This window comes from Myotis daubentonii, chromosome 6, assembly GCF_963259705.1.
Source record: "Myotis daubentonii chromosome 6, mMyoDau2.1, whole genome shotgun sequence".
NCBI lineage: Eukaryota > Metazoa > Chordata > Mammalia > Chiroptera > Vespertilionidae > Myotis > Myotis daubentonii.
Window position 1 is genome coordinate 20,965,906 of NC_081845.1, and position 27,784 is coordinate 20,993,689.

The 27,784-nt window shown below is 37.7% G+C and overlaps 1 protein-coding gene across 6 annotated transcripts in view; it reads left to right on the plus strand.

Moving 5' to 3' along the window:
- Positions 1 to 27,784, plus strand: part of AKAP7 (A-kinase anchoring protein 7) — a 108,048-nt gene that overhangs the window by 338 nt on the left and 79,926 nt on the right. For 5 of the 6 annotated variants that reach the window (XR_009453400.1, XM_059700330.1, XM_059700333.1 and 2 more), the window contains exons 2-4: positions 6,138 to 6,263; positions 16,660 to 16,793; positions 25,069 to 25,202. Coding sequence is in view for 5 of the 6 variants with exons in the window: in XM_059700330.1 (XP_059556313.1) it covers positions 6,138 to 6,263; positions 16,660 to 16,793; positions 25,069 to 25,202 (394 nt within the window). In the remaining variant the exon portion in view is untranslated. The remainder of the gene's footprint in view (positions 1 to 6,137; positions 6,264 to 16,659; positions 16,794 to 25,068; positions 25,203 to 27,784) is intronic. The other variant, XM_059700336.1, reaches the window with a different exon arrangement.

The window sequence follows — 27,784 nt, forward strand, 5'->3', positions numbered from 1 at the left end:
GCCTTGGGGAGGGCCCGCTTCGCCCCGCTTCGCCCCGCGCCCCCACGCCCGCCCCGCGCGGATGCTCCTCTCCCTCCGCTGAGCTCGGAGGAGCCCAGAGCCGGCGGGATCGGCGCTGTTCGTCGCGAAGCGCTTTAGTGCAGGCACTGTGGGTGCGTCGGGGGCGATGGGACCACCCCAAGTTTCAAGTGCGTTTCCCGTCTGATCTTGTGACCCTAGTACCGACTTCATGGCAACACACACCTCCGGTGTTTGAGCAGCACTACCCTCCGAGAAGCTCCTCTTTTATCCTATCTCACACACGTGAAAGACCTGACCACAGAGTGTCGTTGAGGATTTTATCCTAAGTGTTTGGAAAGGACCTTTTTAAACTGGCGCCAAGTCAGTGGTAGGACTCAGAATCAATTTCCAGCTGAAGTGTGCATTCTCTGTGACTAAACTTGGTGTATAGAGCTCCTAATTAGAGAAAAGGTGCTCTTCTGTGAGCTCGTTGCAAAGGCGTACAGAGAGCTAAAAAGCATTGCAATGTTAATTGTTTTATATAATAGCTGTTAACTGGTGTAAGTTCTTATGATTACAATTGTCCTGGGAATGAAATGATGAAGGCCTTGTGGGTAGGTTCAGAGAGTTTGAGTTTTTGAGATAGTTTATCTGGGCTTTTCCATACTCATTTTAAAGTTTAAGATGTTTGGGGAGGTTACTGTTTCCTTACATTTCTCTTCAAATATTATTGTCTTATTTTGTCCATTTCTCTGTAGACACTGGACTGTACGTTTACTTTTATGATGAAGAAACCAAAGCATGGAGGTCAAGTGACTTGTTGATTGTCGCGTAGTTCTCAGCCTTTATCCAGATGAAAGATGTTACTATTTTTACTAGCTAAGCCAGGACTAGCATGGATGGCTTGGACCCTTTCCATTGGTTCTTGGGGGATATACCCAATGTGTATATCTAGCAGAAAAAATAGAAGTCTGGCTTAATAAAGTCAGGCTTTATTATTTAAACTAGAGACCTGGTGCATGAAATTCATGCACAGGGGGTGGTGTCCCTCAGCCTGGCCTGCACCCTCTCCAATCTGGGACCCCTTGGGGGATGTCCTTGCCGGCCTGGTGGCCCCCAACTGCCCTCCCCTGCCGGCCTGATGGCCCCTAACTGCTTCCGCCTCCATTCCCCACCACTGTGGCTTTGTCCAGAAGAAAAGTCGGATGTCCGGAAGATGGCCAGTCACCCGGTCTAATTAGCATAGTATCCGCATATTACCCTTTTATTAGTATAGATAGGAAGCTTGCATTTGTGTGACAAAGTGAAAACTGTCTGTTCCCCCTAACCCCCACCCCCAATTGACCTGTCTATGATGAACTCATTTGCTGAAGTGCACATGTATTTGAATATTAGTCTATAGTTAATGTATGGTTTTATAATGTATTTTATGTGTATACATTATTTTCTTACAAAATTAATATTAATTATATTTAAAAACATTTGAATAGCAGAAAGTGGGAAAATACAAATACATTGAAGGCAACTATGTCAGCATTTAGATATTTATATCCTTTAGTCTTTTCTTACATTATTGTAATCATAGTATTATATTTGCTTTTTAAAAAGTCAGTATTTGGTATCAACTTTTTTTTTTTTTTTTGGTTGTTGCAGTCTTCATAGCCATTACTCTTAGTTGTCATTAGCGTGAGTATGCTTGGTGTGACCATATTCATATTAAGCATTTAAGCGGTTCCACTTTTTCTTTTTTGTTTAAACAAAGCTGTGTGGAATCTATGGCAGCATACTGTATATGATAGATACCCAGATGTAGCAGTAAGAAGAACATTTTCATGGCTCCTGGTCTGTTGCCAGACTGCTTTCTGAAAGGATTACTTCAATTTACAGCGCTATAAACTGTGTCTATTAAGAGGCAGCGGTACATGTTGCTGGAAGGAGCAGGTTTGGCAGCAGAATGACTGGACTTAAATTCCAACCCCAGACCTGGCTGTAACCTTGGGCAAGTTACTTAATTGGCTAGTCTGTAAAAATCAGTAAAATAATAGTACCTCCCTGATAGCATGGTTCTGTGGATGAAAGGAGTTACTGTCTGTAAAGTGCTTCTGGCTGTGCTTGGCATATAGTACAGGCTCCATGTTAGCTGTTGTTAGTGGTAGTAGTTTGCCAGTTTGACCTCATCTTTGTGTTATTAGTGCACTTAGAAGCATTGCTTTTATTTGCACTTGCACAAAAGATGGAATTTTATTTTAAATATGGCTAGAACAAATTTTAAGTACTCAGAGCAATCAATTTATGGTTTAAGTGCTTTACTTAAGGGTCAGTTATTTTAAGGCAGTTTTCCAAAAGCAAAATATTTACACCTTCTGTAAAAGAAAGCGTAGTTATGATGGATGTGTTTAAGTCATGTCTGCTAGCTTTTGCCTAACACTAAAGCTTAGAGAATTGGAGGAAGGCTTCTAGGTTGAGAAAAATTACTCTATAAATGACCAGCAGTTCTTTCAAGAGTTACTTGGAAGTGGAATGGACTTTTTCCTGAGTTAATAATTCATATCTACAAAATGGTTTTAAGTATTCTGTAATTTAATGGAATAAAGTGTATATTTCACATTCTAGACTTGTGTATTTTGACATAACATTGCATTCAAGAGTATGCATTGTTAATATGCTTTATTTAAAAAGATGGAGAATGGCCCTAGCTGGTTTGGCTCAGTGGATAGAGCATCGGCCTGTGGACTAAAGGGTCCTGTGTTCGATTCTGGTCAAGAGCACATATCTCGGTTGCAGGCTTGATCCCTGGCCCTGGTCAGGCCCCTTCCGGAGGCCACCAATTGATGTGGCTCTCCCACATTGATGTTTCTCTGTCTTTCCTCCTCCCTTCCACTCTCTCTAAAAATCAGTGGAAAAAAGATGGAGAATGATGTTGAGCAAGTCATATTATGCTTCAGTATTTTTATGTTGTATAGGATAGTAGTACCTTTCCTTCATTTACCCCGTGAAAATGAGAATCTGATGTGCTGGAGCTGCCTTTAAACACCAGGAGTTATTTCCTCATGGGCATTGAGATATCTATATTGCAGGGTATCTTGAGTAATTTATCATCCACTCCCAAATGTGTGCTTACCTTTATTTATTCAGTACAAATGTATTGATCACCTCCTGTGAACTGAACACTGCTGTAGGCATTGAGGAATCATAGGAGAATAAGACAGAGCACTTAAGGAGCTTAGACTAAGGCGACCATATTGATAGGGGTGTAATTATGAAAAGCTCCCCCTTTCACTTCCAAAAGTGTCTGGGTTTGGGTGGTAAACTATATAGTCCCTTTAGCTTAGAGTCTAATGAGAAAGACAGACATGTGGACGTCTAAAACAGGATGTTTGTGCTGTGACAGGAGGAAGCACTAGGTACCTGGCAGGAGACTGGATTACCTGACTTGGTGCTGAGTTGGGGATCAGGAAAGTTTTCACTGATAGTAAACATCTGATTTGAGTTTTTACCTTTAAATGGATTGTTCTCAACTGTTAACACAGTCTCTTTAGTCTGAGGTGAAACAAAGAATGGAAGAGGTGAAGGGATTTTTCTGGGGCAGTGTTTTTCAAACTTTAATTGCACATTAGACTCACCCTGCGAGGCTTTAAAAAAAAAAAACACTGGAAGCCAGCCTGATCCCCAGAGTATGTGAGTTAGTTGGCCTGGTGTGGGACCAGACGCTGGTAATTTAAAAAACTTCCTCAGGTAATTCTAATGGGCAGCCAGGATTTAGAATTTTTCAACTAGGACAACCTTGTGCATATTCAGTTGCACAACTGCTACTCTTTGTTGCTTGCTTTGCAGCTGTACGCTACATGGTCAGTGATGATCCGTTATGTGTAGTTGTATGTGCCCAAAGGTAAAAGGTATTCATTTATCTATTAAAACTTTTGTATTGCTCTATTAAAACTTTTATGTAAGTATAAACTGTAGTGTTCAATGCAAGCATAAAAATAGAAAGGAAACTGACTGGTTTTTACATATTTCAAATAGTTGTGAGCTTATGATTAGACACATAGTAAATGATAAGATCTTTTGCCTTTAAAAAAAAAAAATTTAGCCCAGCCAGCATGGCTCAGCAGTTGAGCATTGACCTATGAACCAGGAGGTCATGGTTCGATTCCCCATCAGGGCACATGCCTGGGTTGAGGGCTCAGTCCCCAGTGGAGGTGTGTAGGAGGTAGCCGATCAGTGATTATCTCTCATCACTGATGTTTCTATCCTCTCTTCCTCTCTGCAATCAATAAAAATATATTAAAACTAGAGGCCCGGTGCACGAAATTCATGCGGGAGGGTGGGGAGGGTGGCATCTCCTCACCCCAGCCTGCACCCTTTCCAATCTGGGACTGCTGGCTCCTAACTGCTCACCTGCCTGCCTGCCTGATCATCCCTAACTGCACCCCCTGCTGGCCTGGTCGCCCCCAACTGCCCCCCCCACCCACTGGCCTGGTTGCCCCCAACTGCCCCCCACCCCCTGGCTGGCCTGGTCTCCCCACGCAGCCTGCTGTTCAGTCGTTTGGTCATCCCCCACTAACCCCCCTGCTGGCCTGGTTGCCCCACGCAGTCTGCTGCTTGGTCATTACTATTACTGTGATGGTGTCTGGGACAATTTGCATATTCTTCTATTATTAGTATAGATTATTTACTTATTTATTGAATTTAGAGAGAGGAAGGGAGAGAGAGAGTGTGAGAAAGACTGAGAGAGAAACATCGATTTGTTATTCCACTTATTTATGCAGTCACTGGTTGATTATTGTATGTGCTCTGAAAGGGGATGGAACCTGCAATCTTGGGGTATTTGGATGACACTCTAACTGAGCTACCAGGCCAGAGCAAGATCTTTTGCTTTTTAATCATTGAATTTCCAGGAAAGCATATTTAGAGTCAAATATTTTTTACTGAATTTCCAGTGTTAATATAATAATGGAGAGGAACGATTTAAAAGTCTTTATTGAAGAAAAAAAATAAAGGTCAGAACTTATACAAATGAGACTACATAGTGATAGTTGTTAAAAAGTAAACATGAAAAAGACTGACAAAACCTTGTTGGTTTGTTTTCAAAAGGTAATGTGAAAAAGTATAGGTTTAGAATTAAGAAAATATAGCTATAAATGATCTCAAGGATTATCGATTAACTAAGTCTTCATCTTAACCTTATTTGAATACAGTTCTATAGAAAATTATTAAAGTTATTTTACATAAAAATGCATTTATAAAAAAATAGACTCTGGGGCACATTATATAAGTAGTTTTACAATATATTTGGATACAAGTGGTATCATTTCTTTTTTTTTATTGCTTAAAGTATTACAAAGAGTATTACATATGTCTCCTTTTTTTCCACCTCCCACCCTTGACATTCGGGGGAATGTCAAGGGTATCATTTCTTAACATGTTAATTTTTTTTTTAGTTCCAGTGGGCTTTATTGAGATAAATTAACAAAAGTCAAGATTTTATCAACCATCTTTTCTGAGTTTTATAACCTCAGCAGAGACTCTGGTCCACATCTGCACCTACAATGTAATACTCCCCAACAAAAAACGAAGCCCATTGGAACATTTGCCAATTAACAGAAAGCCAATTGTCCCTTGCCCCAAATGTTTGCGAAATTTGAGTCCCCACTGTTCATTTCAGTGGAACTGGCCCCTTGTGGCTAGGGACAATCAAATTATACCCATTTTCATTGAACAAAAATTTTCAGGTTTTAGTTTTGTTTCAAAAAGGGAACAGTGACTTGGTTTCCTCCAGGCACCCCTGCCCCACAACCACTGGTTAAAACACAGTAGCCTGTATCATCATAACCCACCCTCCCCTCCCTGCCCAGCATTGTCTACAGAGAATTTAAATACACTTCCTGTTGGAATCTGTCAGCTGTGGACAGGCAGAGTCCAGTGCCAGGCTGGCTCCCTCTGCCCTCATGAACTGTTACAGCCTTTGGACCCTTAATTCTTTACCCCAAAGATGAATTTTTAGTTCAGGAGTAGACTTTCTCTGGGAGTTTAACATGTTAACTTTTATTGAATTTAGTTAGTTGAGTTGTTTTAGCTTAGCATATAAGTTTAAAATTAAATAACATGTTTTTCTTTTTTGTGGTATGCTAAAGAAGAAGTGAATTTCATTGAGTGTGAAAATATGGCGGGGAGAAAGAAAATGTCAGATTTTGAAGCCAATACTATGGATTCTCTGGTAGATATGCCACTTGCTACTATAGATATTAAAGATGATTGTGGAAGTAAGTACTTTATTAAATAAATATTCAACTTAGTGATATATATTTTTTCCTTAATAAATTCACCTTATATACCTGTCATGTTTTTGAGTTTGGACTGTTAATTAATAGTTATCTAGATTTAAAAGCTTCAGTGGAGAGCCAATAGTTGAAGTGCTCTGATTTCCTAAGGTGTTTGACATCCAGGATGCTGTGGGAATACATGGGTGAGGATGTGTGTGGGGAGGCGTATAACCTGGTTGTGGGCGTAAAGGGTGTCTTGGTAGGCTTCCCAGAGGTTTGGGAACAGTACAGGTCGCCTGGCTGCTGAGTATGAACTATCCAGGGTTCTTTCCTCTATGCTGTCTCGATCTTAACTGATCATCAGAATTTTCTGTGGAGTGATATGAAATTACAGATTCCTCTTTCCCACCTCTGTGTCAGGTGGAACCTCTTTGTTTTATTTTTAAACATCCCATGTGATTCTGATGCTCAGCCAGTCTCAGAAGCCACACTGTCACAGTCTCTTCACATACAGGAAACCTGGTTTATATTTTGGGGAGATATAAGGAGTAAGGGATGCTTAGAATGTATGAAATCTCTGGTACCTTATTAGTCAGTGTTTCCTATTCCATAATCCAAAGAAAGGGAAGGAGGAAGAGTTGTTTGCTCAGTCAGGACATGGGATTCCCGTCTGTTCCTTTACAGCCGGCCTGTAGGGAACAGCTTTTGTGGTTTTCATGGCTGTCAGAGAAACGTTCATTTGAAGAATTAGTGTGTGTGCCTGGTAAGTAGGAGAAGATACCTTTTGGAAATGAGAGGCAAGAATTGCAATGACTTAATCATGTTTTCCTCTTAATTCCCTACTTTTTGAACAATAAAATGAATATATCTAAAAATTACAATCACTTCTTTCTGATTTCATTATTCTAAGTTAGATACACAATAAAGAAGAAAGCTCCTGAATAATCATGCCTACGTGCTGTGCCCGTCCACTCTTCTCCCCTCTGATCCCTGTTGCAGTCTCTGAATCACTCCTATCCAAGTGCTCATAAGTTAGACTGGAACAAGAAGTGAAACTCGTTCACCGTTTCAGCTATCAGTACTTCTTATACAGATCTAATCTATATGAAACAAACGGCTTCTACTAGCTATCGGTACTTCTTATACAGATCTAATCTATATGAAACAAACGGCTTCTACTAGAGATTGAGAGTGATAGCTCCAGAATCCCAGAAAGCATCTAGTGTTTCTATAGCTACACTATATTCTTTTTAAATATATATATATTTATTAATTTTAGAGAGGAAGGAAGAGGGAGAGAGAGATAGAAACATCAATGATGAGAGAGAATCATTGATTGGCTGCCTCCTGCATGCTCCCCACTGGGGATCGAGCCCTCAACCCAGGCACGTGCCCTTGACTGGAATCGAACCTGGGACCCTTTAGTCCGTAGGTCGACACTCTCTCCATTGAGCCAAACGGGCTAGGGCTCCACTGTATTCTTACATCTTCACTGGTGAGGAGAAACTGGCCACTGGGGGCAGAAAGAAGGAAAGAGATGTGTCAGCGATTCTGCAATGCATTCCTGTTCTGAGGTACAGCTGCTTCCTCAGAGGATGGGCATTGGAAAGATTGGCCAATGCTTCATCCGAATAGGGGTCTTTTATATATGGTGTATTTATTACCAGGGAAATGATCTCATCCATGTAAGTTAGGGTCACCCCATGGACGTCCATTTTTAGGCATAGAGTATTATAGCCACTTTTTGATAGCTCAGACTTTGTGAGTTAAAAGTCTTTGTGGGTTAGTCTAGACCTGTGGTCGGCAAACTGCGGCTCGCGAGCCACATGCGGCTCTTTGACCCCTTGAGTGTGGCTCTTCCTAAGCCTTAGGAGTACCCTAATTAAGTTAATAACAATGTACCTACCTATATAGTTTAAGTTTAAAAAATTTGGCTCTCAAAAGAAATTTCAATTGTTGTACTGTTGATATTTGGCTCTGTTGACTAATGAGTTTGCCGACCACTGGTCTAGACTCCAGACCAGTGGAGACTCCAGACCATACATATTATAATATGTATAATATTACTTTTGTGGGAAGATCGAGTTCAAACTCCCAACGTACACACAGTCAGTGTGGTATAATGAGAGAGACAGGAAACGTGTTTTAGGTTTTGGTTATTTTATTTTCTACGTGCATGACATTAGGTACAATGTCCAGTTTGTGAGCTGGACTTCTTCAACTGTGAAATATAATTTTCGCTTGTTTACCTCACATGGTGTTGCTGTACAGATCAAAAGAGGTAATGTGTGGGAAAAGGCAATTAAAAATGTAAAATATGTGTAAGTGCTACGTATCAAACCTTTGAGACATATCCTTTATTTGTTTGCTCATTTTTATAATAGCATTTACTAAAACACTAAGGAACAAATAGTAAAATTCTTTGCAAACCAGAAACTAACTCGTTTTTGTGAAGAGAGATTTGTATAGAAATACATAAAAACTGGGATTTTTATTGTCAACCCTTAAACCTTAAAAGAGATATAGTTACAGTGTTTGTGTCCAGACACAGAATAATTAGTTGGTAGCTTGAAATGATTTGGGGCTCTTTTACATTTAGTAACGTGGACATTGAATCAGTGGAATGGCTCCGTGGTAGACAGCAACCTTAAAATTCTCAAGTAGCTGGTTGTTGCCTTTGGTTCGTTCAGTTTCCTTTGGTGGGTGGAAATTGTGAATTAACTGCCAAGAAATTCTTGCTGGTTGAAACCCTGGCAGAGCAATGGGGAAAATAGTGCTACCAAGAACACCGTGGGAAGGCGAATCTTGCCAGTAAGAAAACTCCTCCCCAAATGTTTGATCTGAGTGTCTCAGTTGTCAACTGCGTTCCCTTCAGTGTGGGTGCAGTGTCATTAGGTGAAATGCAGCCTCATTGGCTGAAATGAGACTTTACTTTTTTTTGGTTTAGTTTTAGAGCAGAGACTATTTTAATAGGATTATATGTTAGAATATGAAATCTATTAGAATATTACGTTAGAATTAAATGTAAATATATTTGTTATATTTATTAGGATATAAGTATCTATTACAAATAAAATATTCAAATGTATATAGAAAAGAAAATTGTAGAAATATGTAGGAAGCCTTATAACCTGAGCCACACCTCTGGCCTTACAGGGTGGACATGTTCTGGGAGAAAATGCAGCATTAGTGAGTTGTTGACCTGGGCCTGGATGGGTCTGTTTGCTTTACTGGGGGGAGTGTCATTGATCAATAGGTTATACCCCCCAGTAAACCACCCAGAAAATGGGGTTGCTGCTGTCCTGCTTCTGAAAGCTGAATGGGAGTATGCAAGGGAGAGTCATTCTGTTGCTGACAGGAATGGCTTAATGTGCTTCCCATAAAGTATAAATTTGTAGAGGCCTTTAGTTTATTGGACTCTATTCCCTTAAGAGAACCGCAGCCTTTATCTATCAAGCCATATTTAATCAAGATTCAAGATAAAATATTTGAGTGAGTTTTTTTTTGTTTTTTTGGTTTTTTTTTTGCAACATGTCTTTCCTCATTGTGGAATTTAGTTCTTCTCATATTGAAATGATTACAGTCCTTACTTTACCTCACACAGAATTCTAACCTTGTAGTTATTAGAGATTTCAGAGGTGTGGGAAATTATCATTGTATTACTTATTATCTAATACAGTTAAGTTGTATTTTTAAAAATACTTCAACTATTAAGTATTTTAATATATCATTTGAAACTTACTGTACCTGAAAATATTTTTTATAGAAAAATGATGCATCAAATAAAGTTGACTTGCTATCCTGGTATTATCCTGAATCAGTTTTTTTTTTGCAGACGACATGATATTATACATACAAAACCCTAGAGATTCCATCAAAAAGCTACTAGACTTAATACATGAATTTGGCAACGTAGCAGGATACAAAATTAACCCCAAGAAATCTGAGGCATTTCTATACACCAATAGTGAACTTTCAGAAAGAGAGATTATAAAAACAATCCCGTTTACCATTGCACCAAAAAAATTAAGCTACCTAGGAATAAACTTAACTAAAGAGGTAAAAGACCTCTACTCAGAAAACTACAGGACGTTGAAAAAAGACATAGAGGAAGACATAAACAGATGGAAGAACATACCGTGTTCATGGATTGGTAGAATCAACATCATTAAAATGTCCATACTACCCAAAGCAATCTATAAATTCAACGCACTTCCCATTAAAATACCAACAGCATACTTCAGAGATCTAGAACGAACTTTCCAAAAATTCATCTGGAATAAAAGAAGACCCCGAATAGCTGCAGCAATCCTGAAAAAGAACAAAGTAGGTGGGATCTCAATACCAGATATCAAGTTGTATTACAAAGCCACTGTTCTCAAAACTGCCTGGTACTGGCACAAGAATAGGCATACAGATCAATGGAATAGAATAGAGAGCCCAGAAATCGGCCCGAACCAATATGCTCAATTAATATTTGACAAAGGAGGCAAGAACATACAATGGAGCCAAGATAGTCTCTTCAATAAATGGTGTTGGGAAAATTGGACAGATATATGCAAGAAAATGAAACTAGACCACCAACTTACACCATATACAAAAATAAACTCAAAATGGATAAAGGACTTAAATGTACGACAGGATACCATAAAAATTCTAGAAGAATCCAAAGGCAAGAAAATTTCAGACATATGCCGAAGCAATTTCTTCACTGATACAGCTCCTAGGGCACTTGAAACTAAAGAAAAAATGAACAAATGGGACTACCTCAAAATAAAAAGCTTCTGCACAGCAAAAGAAACCATCAACAAAACAACGAGAAAACCCACTGTGTGGGAAAACATATTTGCCAATGACATATCTGATAAGGGCCTAATCTCCAAAATTTATAGGGAACTCATACAACTTAACAAAAGGAAGATAAACAATCCAATCAAAAAATGGGCAAAGGACCTAAATAGACACCTTTCAAAAGAGGACATTCAGAAAGCCAAGAGACATATGAAAACATGCTCAAAGTCACTAATCATCCGAGAGATGCAAATCAAAACAGCAATGAGGTACCATCTCACACCTGTCAGACTGGCTATCATCAACAAATCAACAAACGACAAGTGCTGGAGAGGTTGTGGAGAAAAAGGAACACTTGTGCACTGCTGGTGGGAATGCAGACTGGTGCAGCCACTATGGAAGACAGTATGGAGTTTCCTTAAAAAACTGAAAATGGAACTTCCATTTGACCCTGTGATCCCACTTCTAGGAATATATCCCAAGAAACCAGAAACACCAATCAGAAAGGACATATGCACCCCTATGTTCATAGCAGCACAATTCACCATAGCTAAGATCTGGAAACAGCCTAAGTGCCCATCAGTAGATGAATGGATTAGAAAACTGTGGTACATCTACACGATGGAATACTATGCTGCTCTAAAAAGGAAGGAACTCTTACCATTTGCAACGTCATGGATGGAACTGGAGAGCATTATGCTAAGTGAAATAAGCCAGTCAATAAAGGAAAAATACCACATGATCTCACTCATTCATGGACAATAGAGACCATTATAAACTTTTGAACAATAATAGATACAGAGGCAGAGCTGCCTCAAACAGATTGTCAAACTGCAGCGGGAAGGCCGGGGTGGGTTGGGGGGCAGGAGGAAGGGGGGTAAGAGATCAACTAAAGGACTTGTATGCATGCATATAAGCATAACCAATGGACATAAGACACTGGGTGATAGGGGAGGCTAGGGGACTGTCTAGGGCGGGGGGATAAAATGGATACATATGTAATACCCTTTGTAATACTTTAAGCAATAAAAAAAAAACACACAAAAAAAAACAAAAAACAAATGCAAAAAAAAAATAAAAAAATAAAAATATATTTTATTGATTTTTTACAGAGAGGAAGGGAGAGAGATAGAGAGTTAGAAACATCGATGAGAGAGAAACATCGATCAGCTGCCTCCTGCACATCTCCTACTGGGGATGTGCCCGCAACCCAGGTACATGCCCTTGACCGGAATCGAACCTGGGACCTTTCAGTCCACAGGCCGACGCTCTATCCACTGAGCCAAACCGGTTTCGGCCTGAATCAGTTTTTTAAAAAGGTAAATTATGTTCTGTTTCCTTCCTGTAACTGATTGGGGAAGAATAGTCCAAATTTTATTTTGAAAGGCTTAAAGTAAATATTTGGCCCAAATGATACTAAGGATTTATGTCTTGCTCTCCCCCCTTAAAAAAAATACACACACAAGAAAACAAAAATTAAAAAAGCTTAATAGATACATTAATTCATTGAACACATAATTATTGAATGCCTGCTATGTACCAGATACTATTATTGGTGCTGGGCAAAGGTTGTAGAAGATAAAGTTCAGTTAGTAGGCAAATGTATGGAGAGTTATTCAACTTCATAAGTATCAAAAGGTGCACATTAAAATATGATTATAACCTACCAGATTGGCAATTTCTTTTAAAAATAGTATTCAGTAGTTTTAGTGTTGTATCTGCATTGTTTTCGACAATGCATTCTTATAGTTGTTTTATGAGTGTTCTTATCCTCTGCATGAACATTGCTAGATATTATATGAGTACTTTGTTCATTGTATTTTCATATGGACTAAATAAAAAGAGTAGTAGCAAATTATATGTTGGAACTTAGATTATGATTTCAAAGTTAGAAATAAAATGAAGTTCAGTAAGGAAAAAGGGGATTTATATTCTGGCCATACAAATAAACTTTATAGCAAAAAAGACAAAGATGGACAAAGAGAAAAAAAAATAGATACTGGGTTCAGTAGGTAAATAAGCAGGACTCTCTGAATTAAAAATAAAACAGATATATTACAAGGTTAAATAAAGCCACTATAGCAAAAAACACTCATAGGATTTATCTCCTTTTTTACCCAGCTGTCATCAGATAATTTCAAATTTTGCCCTGGCTGTGATGCCTACCAAAAGACAATTTTAGCTAATCCAGTTCAAATGAAAGTTAAGTAGTTATTGGTAAGATTATAGAAAACTAAGGGAATTTAGAGAAACATTGTACTTATTTTTACCGAGAATTGGGGTTTTTATGCTATGTCATTCTCATGATGCCGTAATTGTTAGAGTTGTGATACATTACAACTAAGAGTATTACCTTCAGAGATTATGGTTTTTCTTCTCTGTATGTCTGCAAACTGGTCTTATGGAATGCTTGAAATGCAAAGATTGTTGCCATAGAGAGCAGGACAGTTTAGTTTTAAATAGATAAGGTATAAAACAATTTAAAATGCTGAAAGCTTCAGTGCCCTTTCAAATACCATGTTATTAGGTCCATTTCCCTTCTTAGTATTGTTCATATTGAGTAAAATATAGCAAAAATGTTTCTGTGTTTTATGTTCATAATAAGAAATAAATATATTTTACATTTCTACCCAATACACATGTGCACGCAAAAAACTCAAATTTCATGAAGTATTACTTAAACTTACCATAAGCAATGTACTGTCCTATAGTAATTCTATTCCGTTACTTTTCATTCCATTTCAGTTTTTAAAATGTGCCTTTTTATTATTTCCTAAGATGATTTCATAACCCATGAGTAGGTTTATACTTGGAATTTAAAAAAATAAAAACTAGACTATAGGTTTAGGATCCTCTTTCTACTATGTTAATTTTAGTTTGGACACCAGTCTTTATTTAACTTCACCACCAAATGTCCTAATTGATACAGCTGTTAACAGTTAGTACCTTTATCACAGATCACAGAATTCTATAACTAACCCTAGATGGAGATTATCTGTCCCTCCCCTGCCTCTGGTGTGTGTGTGTGTGTGTGTGTGTGTGTGTGTGTGTGTGTGTGTGTACTTTTAAGTATAGTCAAAAGTAGAATATTATAATAAGTCTCATGTTCATTACTTCTTTCTCACTGGGTTATTTTGAAATAAATTGCAGATATATAATTTTTATCTGTAAAAACTGTAGTGTGCATCTTTAAAGATATTCCTTTTTAAAAACTACCCAAAGCATCCTTTCCATACTGACAAATAACAGTAATTCCTTAAGTCATCAAATGTCAGCATTCACATTTCTTTGACATAATTTTTTAAAAACTGGTTTGAATTAGGAACCAAAGTCTATGATTATATTTGATTGACACATCTCTTTTATCTCTTTTCATCTATAGGTCTTTGTGTGTGTGTGCGTGCGTGTGTGTGTGTGTGTGTGTATGAGTGTGTGTGTTTATTGGCGAAGAAGTCAGGTTGTGTAGAAGTACCCTATTATGGTCATTTAATATCTTTCTCTGTCCTTTATATTTACAGTTAACTAGTAGTTATATTAGGAGGCTTTTTCAAGTTTTGGAATAAAAATGCTGCAAAAATGTTTTGATTTTACTATCGTGTGACATAAGGGGACACATAATGCTTGGTGGTCTTGCCTTTTTGTGATGCTAAAATTGATCAGTGGCTTTCTATCTTGTCATCTGATGTATCCATATGGAAAGTTTCCATCAGCTTTCTATCTAATGGATTGTTCATTGATGAACTTTGGGTTGATCCCATTGCTCCATTATATATTTCAAAATGGTGATATTTTAACTCTATTGTCTTGTATTTATGAGCTGAAAATTTCTATAAAGAAGGACTTTACCTTAATTAACTTACTTCTTTTATAACTCTTTGGTCATAAAGAGAGACTGGATAAATGTGTGATTTATTTTTCCCCTTTATCATCAGATTTTTAGAATAACAGTTCTTTAGACTCCTCCAAAAGTGACCTGTAAGTTTTTGGTTTTAATTTTTCTTTTGTTTATTATCTTGAACTGATGGTTTTAAACTTATTGATGTTTAAATAACATCATTGAAGTTATTATTCTATTTGATGCTCAATTTGTTTAATCTTTGGCCAATGTCGGCAACTTTCAAATATACTCCAGAGACTTCTGACATGGTCCAGGAGTCTTTGATTTGCAGGCTTCTCTGATCCATTTTGTGCCCCAGACTTAGAATCAGCTATATCTCCAAGGACAGGCCAGACTTTCTGGTTCTCAGATAAAGAATTGAAGTGACTTGATAGGAAGATGCTTGTTGGAAGACGAGTTTTGTGTGTAATAGTAACTACTTAGGCAGAACTGCAATGGAGAAGTAGTTTGATCCAATAGAAAGTATTCTAGGAGATTTGAGATCTAGATACCAGAATCAACTCTGTGATACTGAGCAGTTTTTAAAGGATTTTCTGCTATTGTTTCATCATATGTGAAATGAGAGGCTTAGTAAGACCCGGGTTGTGTAGACACATGGGAATTATGCTATTGGGTCAGCTCAGACTTTTGCCAGTCTTTCTCAAGGCATTGGGTGCAGGTGGTCACTGTGGTCTATTAGAATTGATCCAAAGATGAAACTAACCTGTGAGATTAAATGTAATTAGGTGGGTCTTCCCTCCCACTCCTTTCCAAAAGCATACCTTAGGAAATATATTAGTATTTTTACAAAGTCTCTATGAGACACTCCAGTTTGAACAGTAAGCTACTGTTCAGGAAGACACAGCCTGAAAACTCAATTAATGGTAGTTTTGCATACATATAGAAGCCCCAGGCAGAATCTGTAAAAGAAAAAAAAAGACAATTTCACACTGATTTGGTGATTATTTCTGGAGGCATAGCTTCATAATTAGAATTGTTGAATGTTATAAATGAGTCTTTCAAATATGACTTTAAAAAGAAGTGCGTTAAGTGCTTCCGAAATTATCTACAGTCAAGGACCATTTTTGTTTTGTTTGTAATTCCTATTTGTTGCCCACTGATACTTTTGTAAAAGGCAATAAAAATGAATTATTAGAAAAATGTTTTAAAAATGACCAACAGCATAGAAACCAAAATTCAATAGACAAAATTCCTTCGCCTAAGTGCTATGAGTGTTTCTAAAGTAGTCTCTTAATTTTTACAACAAATAGCTTGTAGTGTGACATTGGCTGCAAACCAAACTTTGAGTGGCACTGCTACAAGTAGTCACACATATTGAGTCACACAGGATTGATGAAAAAATAATGTTTTCTGGGGTCATGAATTTTGTGGCACAGAGGTGAGAATGGTGGTTGGCCATGTGTTAGATCAGAGGTTAGTACACTGTGACCCAGTGGCTGGCTGGTTTGTGAAAGTTTTACTGGAACACAGCTATAGCTATTCATCTGTGTTTTGTCTACAACAGACGTGGGTAGTTTTGACTGAGACCATATGATATGCAAAGTCTAAAATACTTACTCTGAGGTCCTTTGTGGAAGAGTTTGCCAGCTCCTGCTTTAGATTTGAAAATGACAGTTGTGAACGATTGATACTTATATAGCTTTTGTTTCCTATATTAACTTTCTTTTAATACATTAGGTAAATTATTGTTTGATTTTTATCTTCTAGTCACTGATGTACCTCAAGTAAATTTGGAAAGAAGTGAAGAAAATGAATATAAAGATCAAATAATGAAGAAGAAAAAAAAGTACAAAGACTATCAACCAAACTATTTCCTATCCATTCCAATCACCAACAAAGAGGTGCTATATTTTTACAAACTATTTTTACTATAAAGTTATAAATCATACTTAAAGTATACTAAATAATTACTTGTAAGTCCATTTTCTCTCAGTTTGTAGGAGTCTTTGGTGGCATGTTAGCTGGGCCTTATAGGGAATATTTGTATTTAAATGGAATATATTTAAAAAATAATTTTGAAAAATATTATTTCAACCATTGTATTTAAACAATTTTGCAAAAGCCACTTGAGAAAGTATTGCCAGATGGCATGTCATGGTCCTTTCTAAGCATTTGTTCACCACAACAGAGGAAACTTTCAGGAGCTGAGAGCAGTGACCAGGTAGAAAGAGAGGAATTCTGAAATCTTTGCTGGGAAAGTAAACTGGGCTTTCTTGCTGCTTAGTCCTGTATATGGTAATGATGATTGCAGCATAATTTCTTTTTTTAAAAAAAAAATATGTTTTATTGATTTTTTACAGAGAGGAAGGGAGAGGGATAGAGAATCAGAAACATCGATGAAAGAGAAGCATTGATCAGCAGCCTCCCGCACACCCCCTACTGGGGATGTGCCCGCAACCAAGGCACACACCCCTGACCAGAATCGAACCTGGGACTCCTCAGTCCCCAGGCCGACACTCTATCTACTGATCCAAACCAGCCAGGGCTGCAGCATAATTTCTTTAAAAATTACTCACTGTCATATCAACTTAATATTATATGACAGACTTGGTAGAAATCTATTAAAAATCTGAAAAATTAATGTGGTATGAATAATAGGAAATCAGATCAGCTAATTAGCCCACATTAAGAAACCCTTCTATATGTGGCTGAGAAAGCAAACTACAGTATCTAATTAAAACTGCTACAGTAGTGGGCTAGAAGAGATTGTGGGGGCAAAAGGGGACCTATGTAATACTTTCAACAATAAATATTTTAAGTTAAAAAAAATACAACTGCTAGAGCAGTGATGTAGGAATTGAAATGCCATACAAAACAATGCCTGACTTGGAAGACTGACTGCATTTACATATTGACCCAATTTAAGAGCCAGAACTGAATTTCTCTTTGTGGGTTTTAATCTCTTTTTACTGGGCACTTTCAGGTTGCTTCTCCCCTTACTTAACTAAAATGTTTCTAGGGAATGCTAATGAATCTTTAAAAATAAACAAAATTGAGATCAAAGAAATAAATATCATAAGAAAAAAATTCTCTTGGGACATTCTAGGAAATATCTAGTCTTTTAGATAAGCTTTAGCTGGGGAAAGAAGACAAATGAAAAGATAAATTGTATTCCTAACAGTACAAGATCGTAGAATCATATTCTGATTTCACTGGTACATACTGGGGGATTAATAGTAAAATAGTTCTTAAAAGTATTTAGTTTAATGTAACCAACAGTTATATATTACTAGAGGCCTGATCCATGAAATCCATGCAAGAGTAGGCCTTCCTTCCCCTGACTGCAGGCACTGGCTTCCCTCTGGCACCCGGGACCCAGGCTTCCCTTGCAGCCCCGGCTTCATCCAGAAGGTTGTCTGGAAGGACATCTGGTCTAATTAGCATATTATGCTTTTATTATTCTAGATTTTAAAATACTGCCTGGCTGGTGTGGCTGGGTGGTTGAGCATTGACTTATGAACACAGGAGTCAGGGCACATGCCTATGTTGTGGTTTGATCCTGAGAGGGGGCATGCAGGAGGAGCCCATCCATGATTCTCTCTCATCACTGATGTTTCTGTATCTCTCTCCCTCTTCCTTCCTCTCTGAAATCAATAAAAAAATATTTTTAAAAATAAAATACTTATGAGTTATTTGGAAAGGTTTTCTTTGAAATAAAGGATCATGTGTACATATGGGAATTAGAGGAGAGTAGGATGTCAAAGGTGTTGCTGCTAACGGAGCAGTCAGACCCAAGCCAGGTCCTCAAGAAACTGATTGTGAAATAGAAGGGTCTTCCCAAGGACCTGTGATTTATGATTGGGAGAGACTTCAGTTTCCTTATTTTGATTTGTTGGTTAGAGAGTGTTCCACTGCAGAGTCAATAAGTATAAAAATTGTTGAAAACTTCATACATTACTTTCATTAGGCCCTTCATTTTATCTTTCTCCACCCCTCTACTCTTGGCTTTCATGGTTGTCTGAATAGCAGTTCTGTATCATCCTTCACTCATGCCTTCCCCTTAACCCTAATCCTAACCCTGATCCTGACCCTAACCCTACTAATTCTGGTTTCTCACCTCTTCCAGCCAAGATTGGTGGGGTGATGTGGTGGGGAAAGGTGGATGGGGAAGGGAACTGAGAGGAAAGCTGGTAGAGAGAGTCTTTCCTTCACCTCTTAGTTCCGGTGGTGGGAGGAAAGGGGATGAGAGAACTGTCTGCAAACCTTAGTTTTAACTGAGCAGCCTTTGATTCTGCTTCTCAGCCTCTGGGATGTTGTATAGAAAATGACAGAAGTCCAAGCTTTGGAGTCTAACAGACCTTGTTCAAATACCAGCTGGGTCACAAACTACTGTGGATGTAGGTCAGGTTACTGAATTTCCGTAGTTTCAGTTTCTTCAGGTGTAAAATGGAATTGATTATGATTATTTTTAAAACCCAAATCTGGACATGTTACCTGCCTGTCTATACATTTCAGTATTTTCCCAGTGACCTTAGGATAAAGACAAAGTCTTTACCACAGTTGATAAGATTCTGCATAGTCTGACCTCCGCTTCAGCCCTCCTTCCTTCTGCTGGAGCCCCCTCTGGCCTTCTGTGAACTTGCCAGGGTCCCTCTGCCCTTCTCTGGTGGGGAGTTTTCTTTCCTCTCTGGGTTTGTTAAAGCCAAAAATCTCAGCTCAAGCCTCTCCACTGTGACCCCCCCCCCCAACGAGGTCAATCTTCCCCTTCCCCCAAAAGACTTGAAAGTCTTTCCTTTTGTCATTTGTCATCCTTGCAATTTGACACTTGTTAGTCTTCTTACAGAGTTTTTCAGCCCATTCCCAGTACCTACAACAGTGCTTGGCCAAGAGCAAACACAAAATAATGTCATTTCAGGGGCAAAAGATGTGTTTCTGGCATACTAAGTTACAACAAGAACATTACAAATAATAAATACAGTGTTATAAATGTCGATTTTATAATATAGACTCAACAGTAGTTGTTTGTCTTTGAGGGGCTAGGGAAACTTTTAATAGTGGGGACTACAGACTTCAAGTGACCTCAAAACCAAATATTTTAATAATGTAATAAGTCTCTCAAGAGACTTATTCGTAGGCAACAGAAAGCTTACATATTAAATATGGGGTTTAGAGGTAAGAATGGGACTTTAGGAGGTACATTTTCTGTCTTTTGTATGAGCACCTTTTTTGTTTGTTTGTTTTCAAGTATCTAATGTTAATTTTCTTTTTAAACTACTTATGAGCTTTTGTGGGAAGGCCTGGGAAAAGGAACAGCATTTATAACATTGTTTCAATGGGAGACTGTACTCCAAATTTCAATGAAGTGACCTGCAAACAAGCTTTGGGAAGCTAGCACATTCACAATGAGTTGCTCTACTTTTGGCCTCTACTTGTTGGCATCTAGTTTTAGAGAAAAAAGTTTTCAGACTTACATGGACCTTTGATTTTTAAACATGTTCTTAGATGTTTTTAATTCTTTATTAGCGGAAAATAATGATTTCATATTTTTAAATAATGGAATTGGAAAATGAATTAGAACAACTGCATCAAAATATCCTAATTTTAAGTATATGAAAGTATGTATTTCTCCATTACCGGCAATTACTTAGCTCAAATATAAAAAGAAAAAAGAAAAAAATTTAATGGAGCTATAATAAATCTTCAATGTTTCTTAACTGACTAGATTTTATATGCTCTCTTATCAGAAGTAGTAATTTAAGGAAAATCAGCATTGAAAATGTAAGGGAACAATCAGAAGTTGATTGAAATTAGGAGTGTATTAATTTCTTTGTAAGACAGTTTTTCTATATTAGTAGAAAAGTATGATTTTTTAGAGGCTTAAAAAGGCATTTGTTACATTTAATTCTGTATTTCATCATTTTGGTCAGGAGAATATGCAAGTAGATTTGCACATTCAGTTTCTGGGAAATGTAATTGCAAAAGTATTTGATATGATCATGTATGTGAAGCACTTGATAGATATTAAAAATTCTCCTATTTGAGAATAATTTCTTAGTTTTACTTCAGTTATTACTAAATCATCAACTTTTGAGTTGTTTTTCATGGTTGTAGACAAGCAAGAAAAATGAGAGTATTTAGCTTTGAAGAAAAGCTATGTAGCAATGTAACATGTGCACACGCCCTCGTGCACACTAACTTTAAGGCCTTTTCTTTGAACTCATAATAGACTTTGATTCAATTAGAAAGCTTAAAAGATATAAAAATTAATTTCCTCATTGTGTTGTTTTCAATGCAATATAGCTTAGCGGTGAGGTTTAGCAGATGGGTGTCTGATTTATTCTCTAAACAACCAGAAATTACTCAGTGAGTGAAATATTTAAGAATTTAGCCCTGGCTGGTTAGGCTCAGTGGATAGAGGGTCAGCCTGCAGACTGAAGGGTCCCAGGTTTGATTCCAGTCAAGGGCTCGATCCCCAGTAGGGGGCGTGCAGAAGGCAGCCAGTCAATGCTTCTCTCTCATCATTGATGTTTCTATCTCTCTCTCCCTCTCCCTTTCTCCCTGAAATCAATAAAAATATATTAAAAGAAAAAAGAATTTAATAAAGCTGTTTATTTTAAAAGGTTTCTTTCAATGTCACATTTAAATATGACTCTGTAGTACTACATCATTAATATGTGCATTGTGCAGTATTGCCAATGGCTGCAGGTTATGGTAAAAGATAAGCTTTAATGAATTTATGAATTTTAAACAGTAAGTATAAAAATTAATTTCCTTTGGTCTTTAATGACATTAGAACTTGTTTTAATAGCATATAGACAAGACTTCAGAGTCTTGAAGTATTTTTCCTTTTTATCTTTCAAGAATGTAATTAGGAATAGAATGTATTTTAAAAACTGTTAAGATGATATCAAGGAATATATAAATTAATCTGTCCCATCAAAGAATAATCAGACATATGTAACTTGATTAGATTAACTTTAGACTTTTCATAGGTTTGATGTTAATCCTGCATTGTAAGTACTGTGTGACTTCGGAGAAATAGTCTTCAAAGTGTTTTACAGTTTTTAATTAGTGACTTTACAACCTACTGGATTATTCAAAGATATGAATGGTTTAAAACTATTTTACCATGTACAGTATTGCACTACAATGTAGAATATACAAATGAATGGAATTTGAGTATTGTCCTGAATTTATATATAATTGGTATTTGAGCTTAGAATGAAAACTAAGGTTTTAAGACTAAGAAAATACAAATAATGTACTCACTGGATGCAAGTAGCAAACCTTCCGTTGTGACAATCAAAGTGTGGCCAGGCATTGCCAAATGTCCCCTGGGAGGCAAAATTGCATAAGGAAGAGAACCACTGATTTTAATAACATTGCAATGTCACAAACCTTAGGTTAGGCAAGTGATATAAAGTTTACAAAGTAGTTCATCTACTATGTAGCTTATCTACTGTGATCTTTAACATACTTTGTAAGTTTGGCAATACACATTTTATTATTCCCATTTTGCCAGGGGAGAAACCAGGACTTAGTGAAACTAGGTGACTTGTATGGGGTTACAGCTGTGGCAGGCCTGGGGTTAAAATCCAGGACTTTTGAGCCATGTCCAGCACCCCTCACTTACATCTCTCTGTATTACATAGCAAAGTTCTCATCCTAAATCACCTTTTCGTTATCGGTTAAGCCAGAATTACCTATTGTATCAGCTAAGCTTAGAAGATGTGACGATATTGCTTTGAGATCTGACATTGTTGAGCACCTATGTAGGCCCCTTCCATATGAACCTGGGCCTTCTTGAGCTGCTTCATTATTCCCAAAAGCCCGTTTCAGCACTTCACTGCGCCGGGGAAGAACTCTCACAATTCAAAGTTAATATAAACGTACACTAAAGGCTTCGTTTTGAGAGGGATAGTGTGTTGTTCCGTTACACAGTGTCCGGTAAGATTTCCCAAAACCTTCCTTTAAAAGTCTTTTCCCCTCAGGGTTTCATTTCTTAAGTCAGTACCCACATCTCTGACCCTCTCCTTGCCTTCTTGAAAACTCTTACTCCATTGCGCTCAGCTACATCTCCTCCTCCACACCCGTTCTGGTCTTTCCTGCCAGTGCCTCCCTCATCTTTTCCCACGCACTGCAATTTACCATTTTCTCAAGTTCTTGTGCTGTCTTGGGTATATGATTGTAAAAGGATTTAAAAAAAACAGCTTCTGTGGTTCAAATTCTTTTAGTAGAAATGATACCAGTGTGTGCCTCATAGGATTGTAGAAGGCTTCAGTGAACTAGTATGTGTAAAGAGCTTACTATACTGTCTAGATACAGGGGTCCTCAAACTTTCTAAACAGGGGGCCAGTTCACTGTCCCTCAGACCATTGGAGGCCCGGACTATAGTTTAAAAAAAAAAACTATGAACAAATTCCTATGCACACTGCACATATCTTATTTTGAAGTAAAAAAACAAAACGGGAACAAATACAATATCTGTATTTGCATGTGGCCCGCGGGCCATAGTTTGAGGACCCCTGATAGAACCTAGTGGCCACACAATACAGGTTAGTGACTGGTGTCATTGGTTAAATGTTTTTGTTATTATTACCAGGCACTGTGGTAAGGTAGTGGGGTAGAAGAAATAGGTATTGCCCTGGAGGAGTTTATAACTTAGTTTTATCCGTGTCGTGTAGAGGAAACTGTGGCTCTATAAGATCTTTGTGTACGGTTACATTATGTTATTAACAGGCCATCAATATTCTTACTGGGTGTCACACAAGTGACATCTTGCGTAGAAAAATATCATGTTAGGTGTTACTGTGTAAATTCCTACCAGGGAAGCGCTGTTTCCTGTGTTTCGGTCCTCCAGATTGCAAGGAATAGAGAAACGCTGAGGTTCTTTTGGGTGGCGTGCATTTATTGTAAAGATACCCGAGCAGTCACATCCAGGACACATCCCAGGATTTGCCCAGTCACATTCCTCAGATAATGGGAGCATTGTTCAGGATAAAACAGCTCGTCTGGTATCAAGGACAGTCTGCTGTGCTCCTGATTCAGTGTTTTCTTATCTCTGCTGCCTTTTTCCTGACTCTGCTCCTGTTGCCAGCCCTTCTCTCCCCTTCGCCTTTTCTCTCTAATTCTGCTGCCTCAGGGCTTCTGTGTGCTCTCTTTTCTCAGGGCCGTGCTCAGTTTGCCGTTTTCTATGTGAACTGTTTTCTAGTACACTCACATTTAGAAGTTGACTAGAGTTGGATCTAACTGGAAAGGAGAGGGTAGGTAGTGAGAGGGGAAGGCTGGTAAAGGACCTGGGGTTTTGTCTGGATGAGAATTGTAAGGGCTTTTCTAATATATGTGTTTGGACTTCTTTGCCACTCCCCCTCCTCACATGTCTGGAAAAATGACACTAGTCATCCCTATTGAAATTGTTGCTGTTTTAAAAATCTTAAAGCCATGAAGAATGGGTTCTTAGACACATTCACTAGGGCAGTGGCCGGCAAACTGCAGCTCGGCAAACCGGGGCTTGCTAGCCACATGAGGCTCTTTGGCCCCTTCAGTGTGGCTCTTCCACAAAATACCAGCTCTTCCACAAAATACCAACTTCTGCGCATGGGCCACGAAGTTTCAATAGCACTGTATGTGCGCGCCCGCATGTGGTATTTTGTGGAAGAGCCACACTGAAAGGGCCAAAGAGCCGCATGTGGCTTGTGAGCCACGGTTTGCTGACCACGGCACTAGGGGATTAATAAATATGACTTCCAACAGAAATGGACTGTTGTATGAAGGCTTGATCATTCTGTGCAAAAATAAAACTTTTTAAAGAAAAGATCCTAATTATAGTAAACCATACAGTATATTCAAGGACAAGTTTCTGAAGAGATGCATGGCCATTGAAAGATTTTCTGCTCATTTTAGTGACCCGATTTGTAAAATAACGGTGTTAGGCTTGATGTTCTTAAGATGGATAAGCATTGTATGATTTGACAAACTTATGCATCCTATGAAGCTATCCAAATCACCTATTAGAATATTTGAGAATTCAAATTCAGTAGACAATTCAATTTTGTTTGGTTGAAGAATCTTGACGTTTCTAATTTTGGTGGTTGCTTATGTTTCTTCTTGATTTACACTTTGCCATAAGGAAATTTTACTTACCTAATCTCTATTCTGTGTCTGTATGTGGATTAGGTTACAAAAGGAATTAAGATCCTGCAGAATGCAGTAATACAACAAGATAAGCGCCTGGCCAAGGCAATGGCCGGTGATGGTTCCTTTCATATTACCCTGTTGGTGATGAAGTTAAATGACGATGAAGTAAACATGTGAGTAATATGTCTTTCTTGAAGATTGTTTATCAAATTATTACTTTAATATGAATAAACATAGCAGAACCCAAAAGGCATTTAAATTCTAAAGAAGTATTCTTTAATTTATTCCAACCAGTACTCAGAGTACTGAATTAGCTGTGTAAATATTCTTTAAAGTCTAATGTAGACTTTAAAACTCTGTTTTTGTTATCTACTGGTAGCCCTTGACAATGCAGTTTTTTTGCCCATGTTAATTATATAAGCCCTCTGGAGTCGACCATTTAGGTTAGGATTCTAGATAAAGACTCTGGAACACACTATGGCACAAACACCTCTTAAAAGATGTCTGATTTTGGAAAAAGAAATTTACTTTTTAAGTAAATGGAGGAAATAATAGTTCCAATACATGTAAGAGTTCTTAGTATAGGGCCTGATACCTAGTAGGCACTCAATATTATTATCTGTTAGAGTTGTCATTCTGCTTGGTCAGTGTACAAGCACTTCCCCCACCCCAATTCCAGAGTTGTGCCATGCGGCTGAGAATAAGTCACTGACTGTTGCTTTCCACTCTGGAGTGGAGCAGCCTTGCTCTTCCCTTTCCTGTTACCTCCTGTATGCCCTCTGGAATAAGCTCAGGCTTAAGCTCTGTGGAAAACCAGTGCCAGGATGGGTGAAGGGTTACTTCTTTTTTCTACCCTGACATAGAGTCTCCTGAGGGAATGAAGAACAAAGCTTGAATGGGAAGGGAGTGGGGTAAAGGGAAAGTAAAGGGAGAAAACAATAAATTAGTAACTGAAAATATACAGCTACACTATGATTCTTGTAGTTATATCTTTTAGACCAGGGGTGGGCAAACTTTTTGACTCGAGGGCCACAATGGGTTCTTAAACTGGACTGGAGGGCCGGAACAAAAGCATGGATGGAGTGTTTGTGTGAACTAATATAAATTCAAAGTAAACATCATTACATAAAAGGGTACGGTCTTTTTTTTTTTTTTTTAGTTTTATTCATTTCAAACGGGCCGGATCCTGCCTGCGGGCTGTAGTTTGCCCACGGCTGTTTTAGACAGTAGAACCTCATGTCTTTAGAGATCAGTCTTCTTATTTACCCCAACCTGATCTATCCAAGAGCAAATATTGAGCACCCTGCAATGGCAGAGAGGACTTGAAGATTTTACTTTACTCACTTTAGCTGTTCACTTTGCCAGTCAGAAGGAAAAAAACAAAATCTGATACTCTTATAAGAAAAGAAGCAAAAGATGTGGCACAACAAGACAAAAGCCCTGTGTGTGTTAGAGTGGTGTATAAGTCAGCATTCGCTAGAGAAACAGAACCAATAGGATGTATATCTATATGGATATCTAGATATATTGATATACCTCTATCTCTATCTCTAATCTGTATACCTATATCTAGATTTATTTTTTAAATTTAGCTCACATAATTAGCTCCCTGGCAAGTCCAAAATCTGTAGGACAGGCTAGCAGGCTGGAGACCCAGGGAAGAGTTGATGTTGCAGTCTTGAGTTCAATGGCAGGATTCCTTCTTCCTTGGACAATAGCTGTCCTGTTTTAACTTCAAATACAGTCTTTGGGTCTGAACTCCCGGTCCAGAATTCTGTTTCCTATATGTGTATACTTTTTACTAATTTTACCATGGAGAAGTCTTTTCATAAACTGCTCTTGAAAAGTTGTTATTTAAAATAATTTGAAAGTTAGTGATTCCATAGATACTATGACTCCTTCTCACTCTGTGATTGATGACATCTCATTAGAACACATTTATTGATTTATGCAACTAGGGACTGAAAATTTGAACTGAGTTTAAATCATCTATATTTATTTAAAGAAAAATGGGATATGGAATTCAGTGTCTCTGAAAAGCCCTAACCTTCAACATGGTTTGCTTTCATATATAGTTATATTTAAAATGTGTATCTTGAATTCCCTCCATGTATGATAGATGAGCCAGAAGTGGCTGTTCTGTTTTTGAATAGCACACTCTGTCTTTTTGGATGAACATAAATACAGTTGGGAAAGATTGGATTTAGGATGTAGATTTGGAGGTATAATGAGAAAATGTTGACATTTCCAGAGCTATTTTAAGTGTATATTATGTTATGACAGAAATGAGCCTCAGTATGGAAACTACAGATGAAAGTTAAAAAGTTTATATGAAAACTAATTTAGAGATATGAAAGACCTAGAAAAATACCTAAATTTTGTTAGTATTCACCAAAAGGATGTTTTAAAGCCCTCTTCAACAATGTAAGAATGTACTTATTTCTTTTTTGAGTAATTGCTGCCCTCTAGTGAGATTTTAATTTTTTTCTCATAATAAAGTACCTGTACCAAAATCCTCTTCAAAGTGGAAATAATTGATCCTAATTTATAAAATATTCTAAGCCTAATAATGTCTAATTCACTAATATAGTAAATATTTATTTTTATTAGGAAAAATCAAGGACTTGAAATAAAATATCCCTATAATGACGTAGGTGAAACAGATGTAACAAACTTGTATAGTTGCATTTGGTGAATATAAACTTACATTTTTGTTAAATGCAAGTACAATAAATTGTTTTATTATGGAGACTTA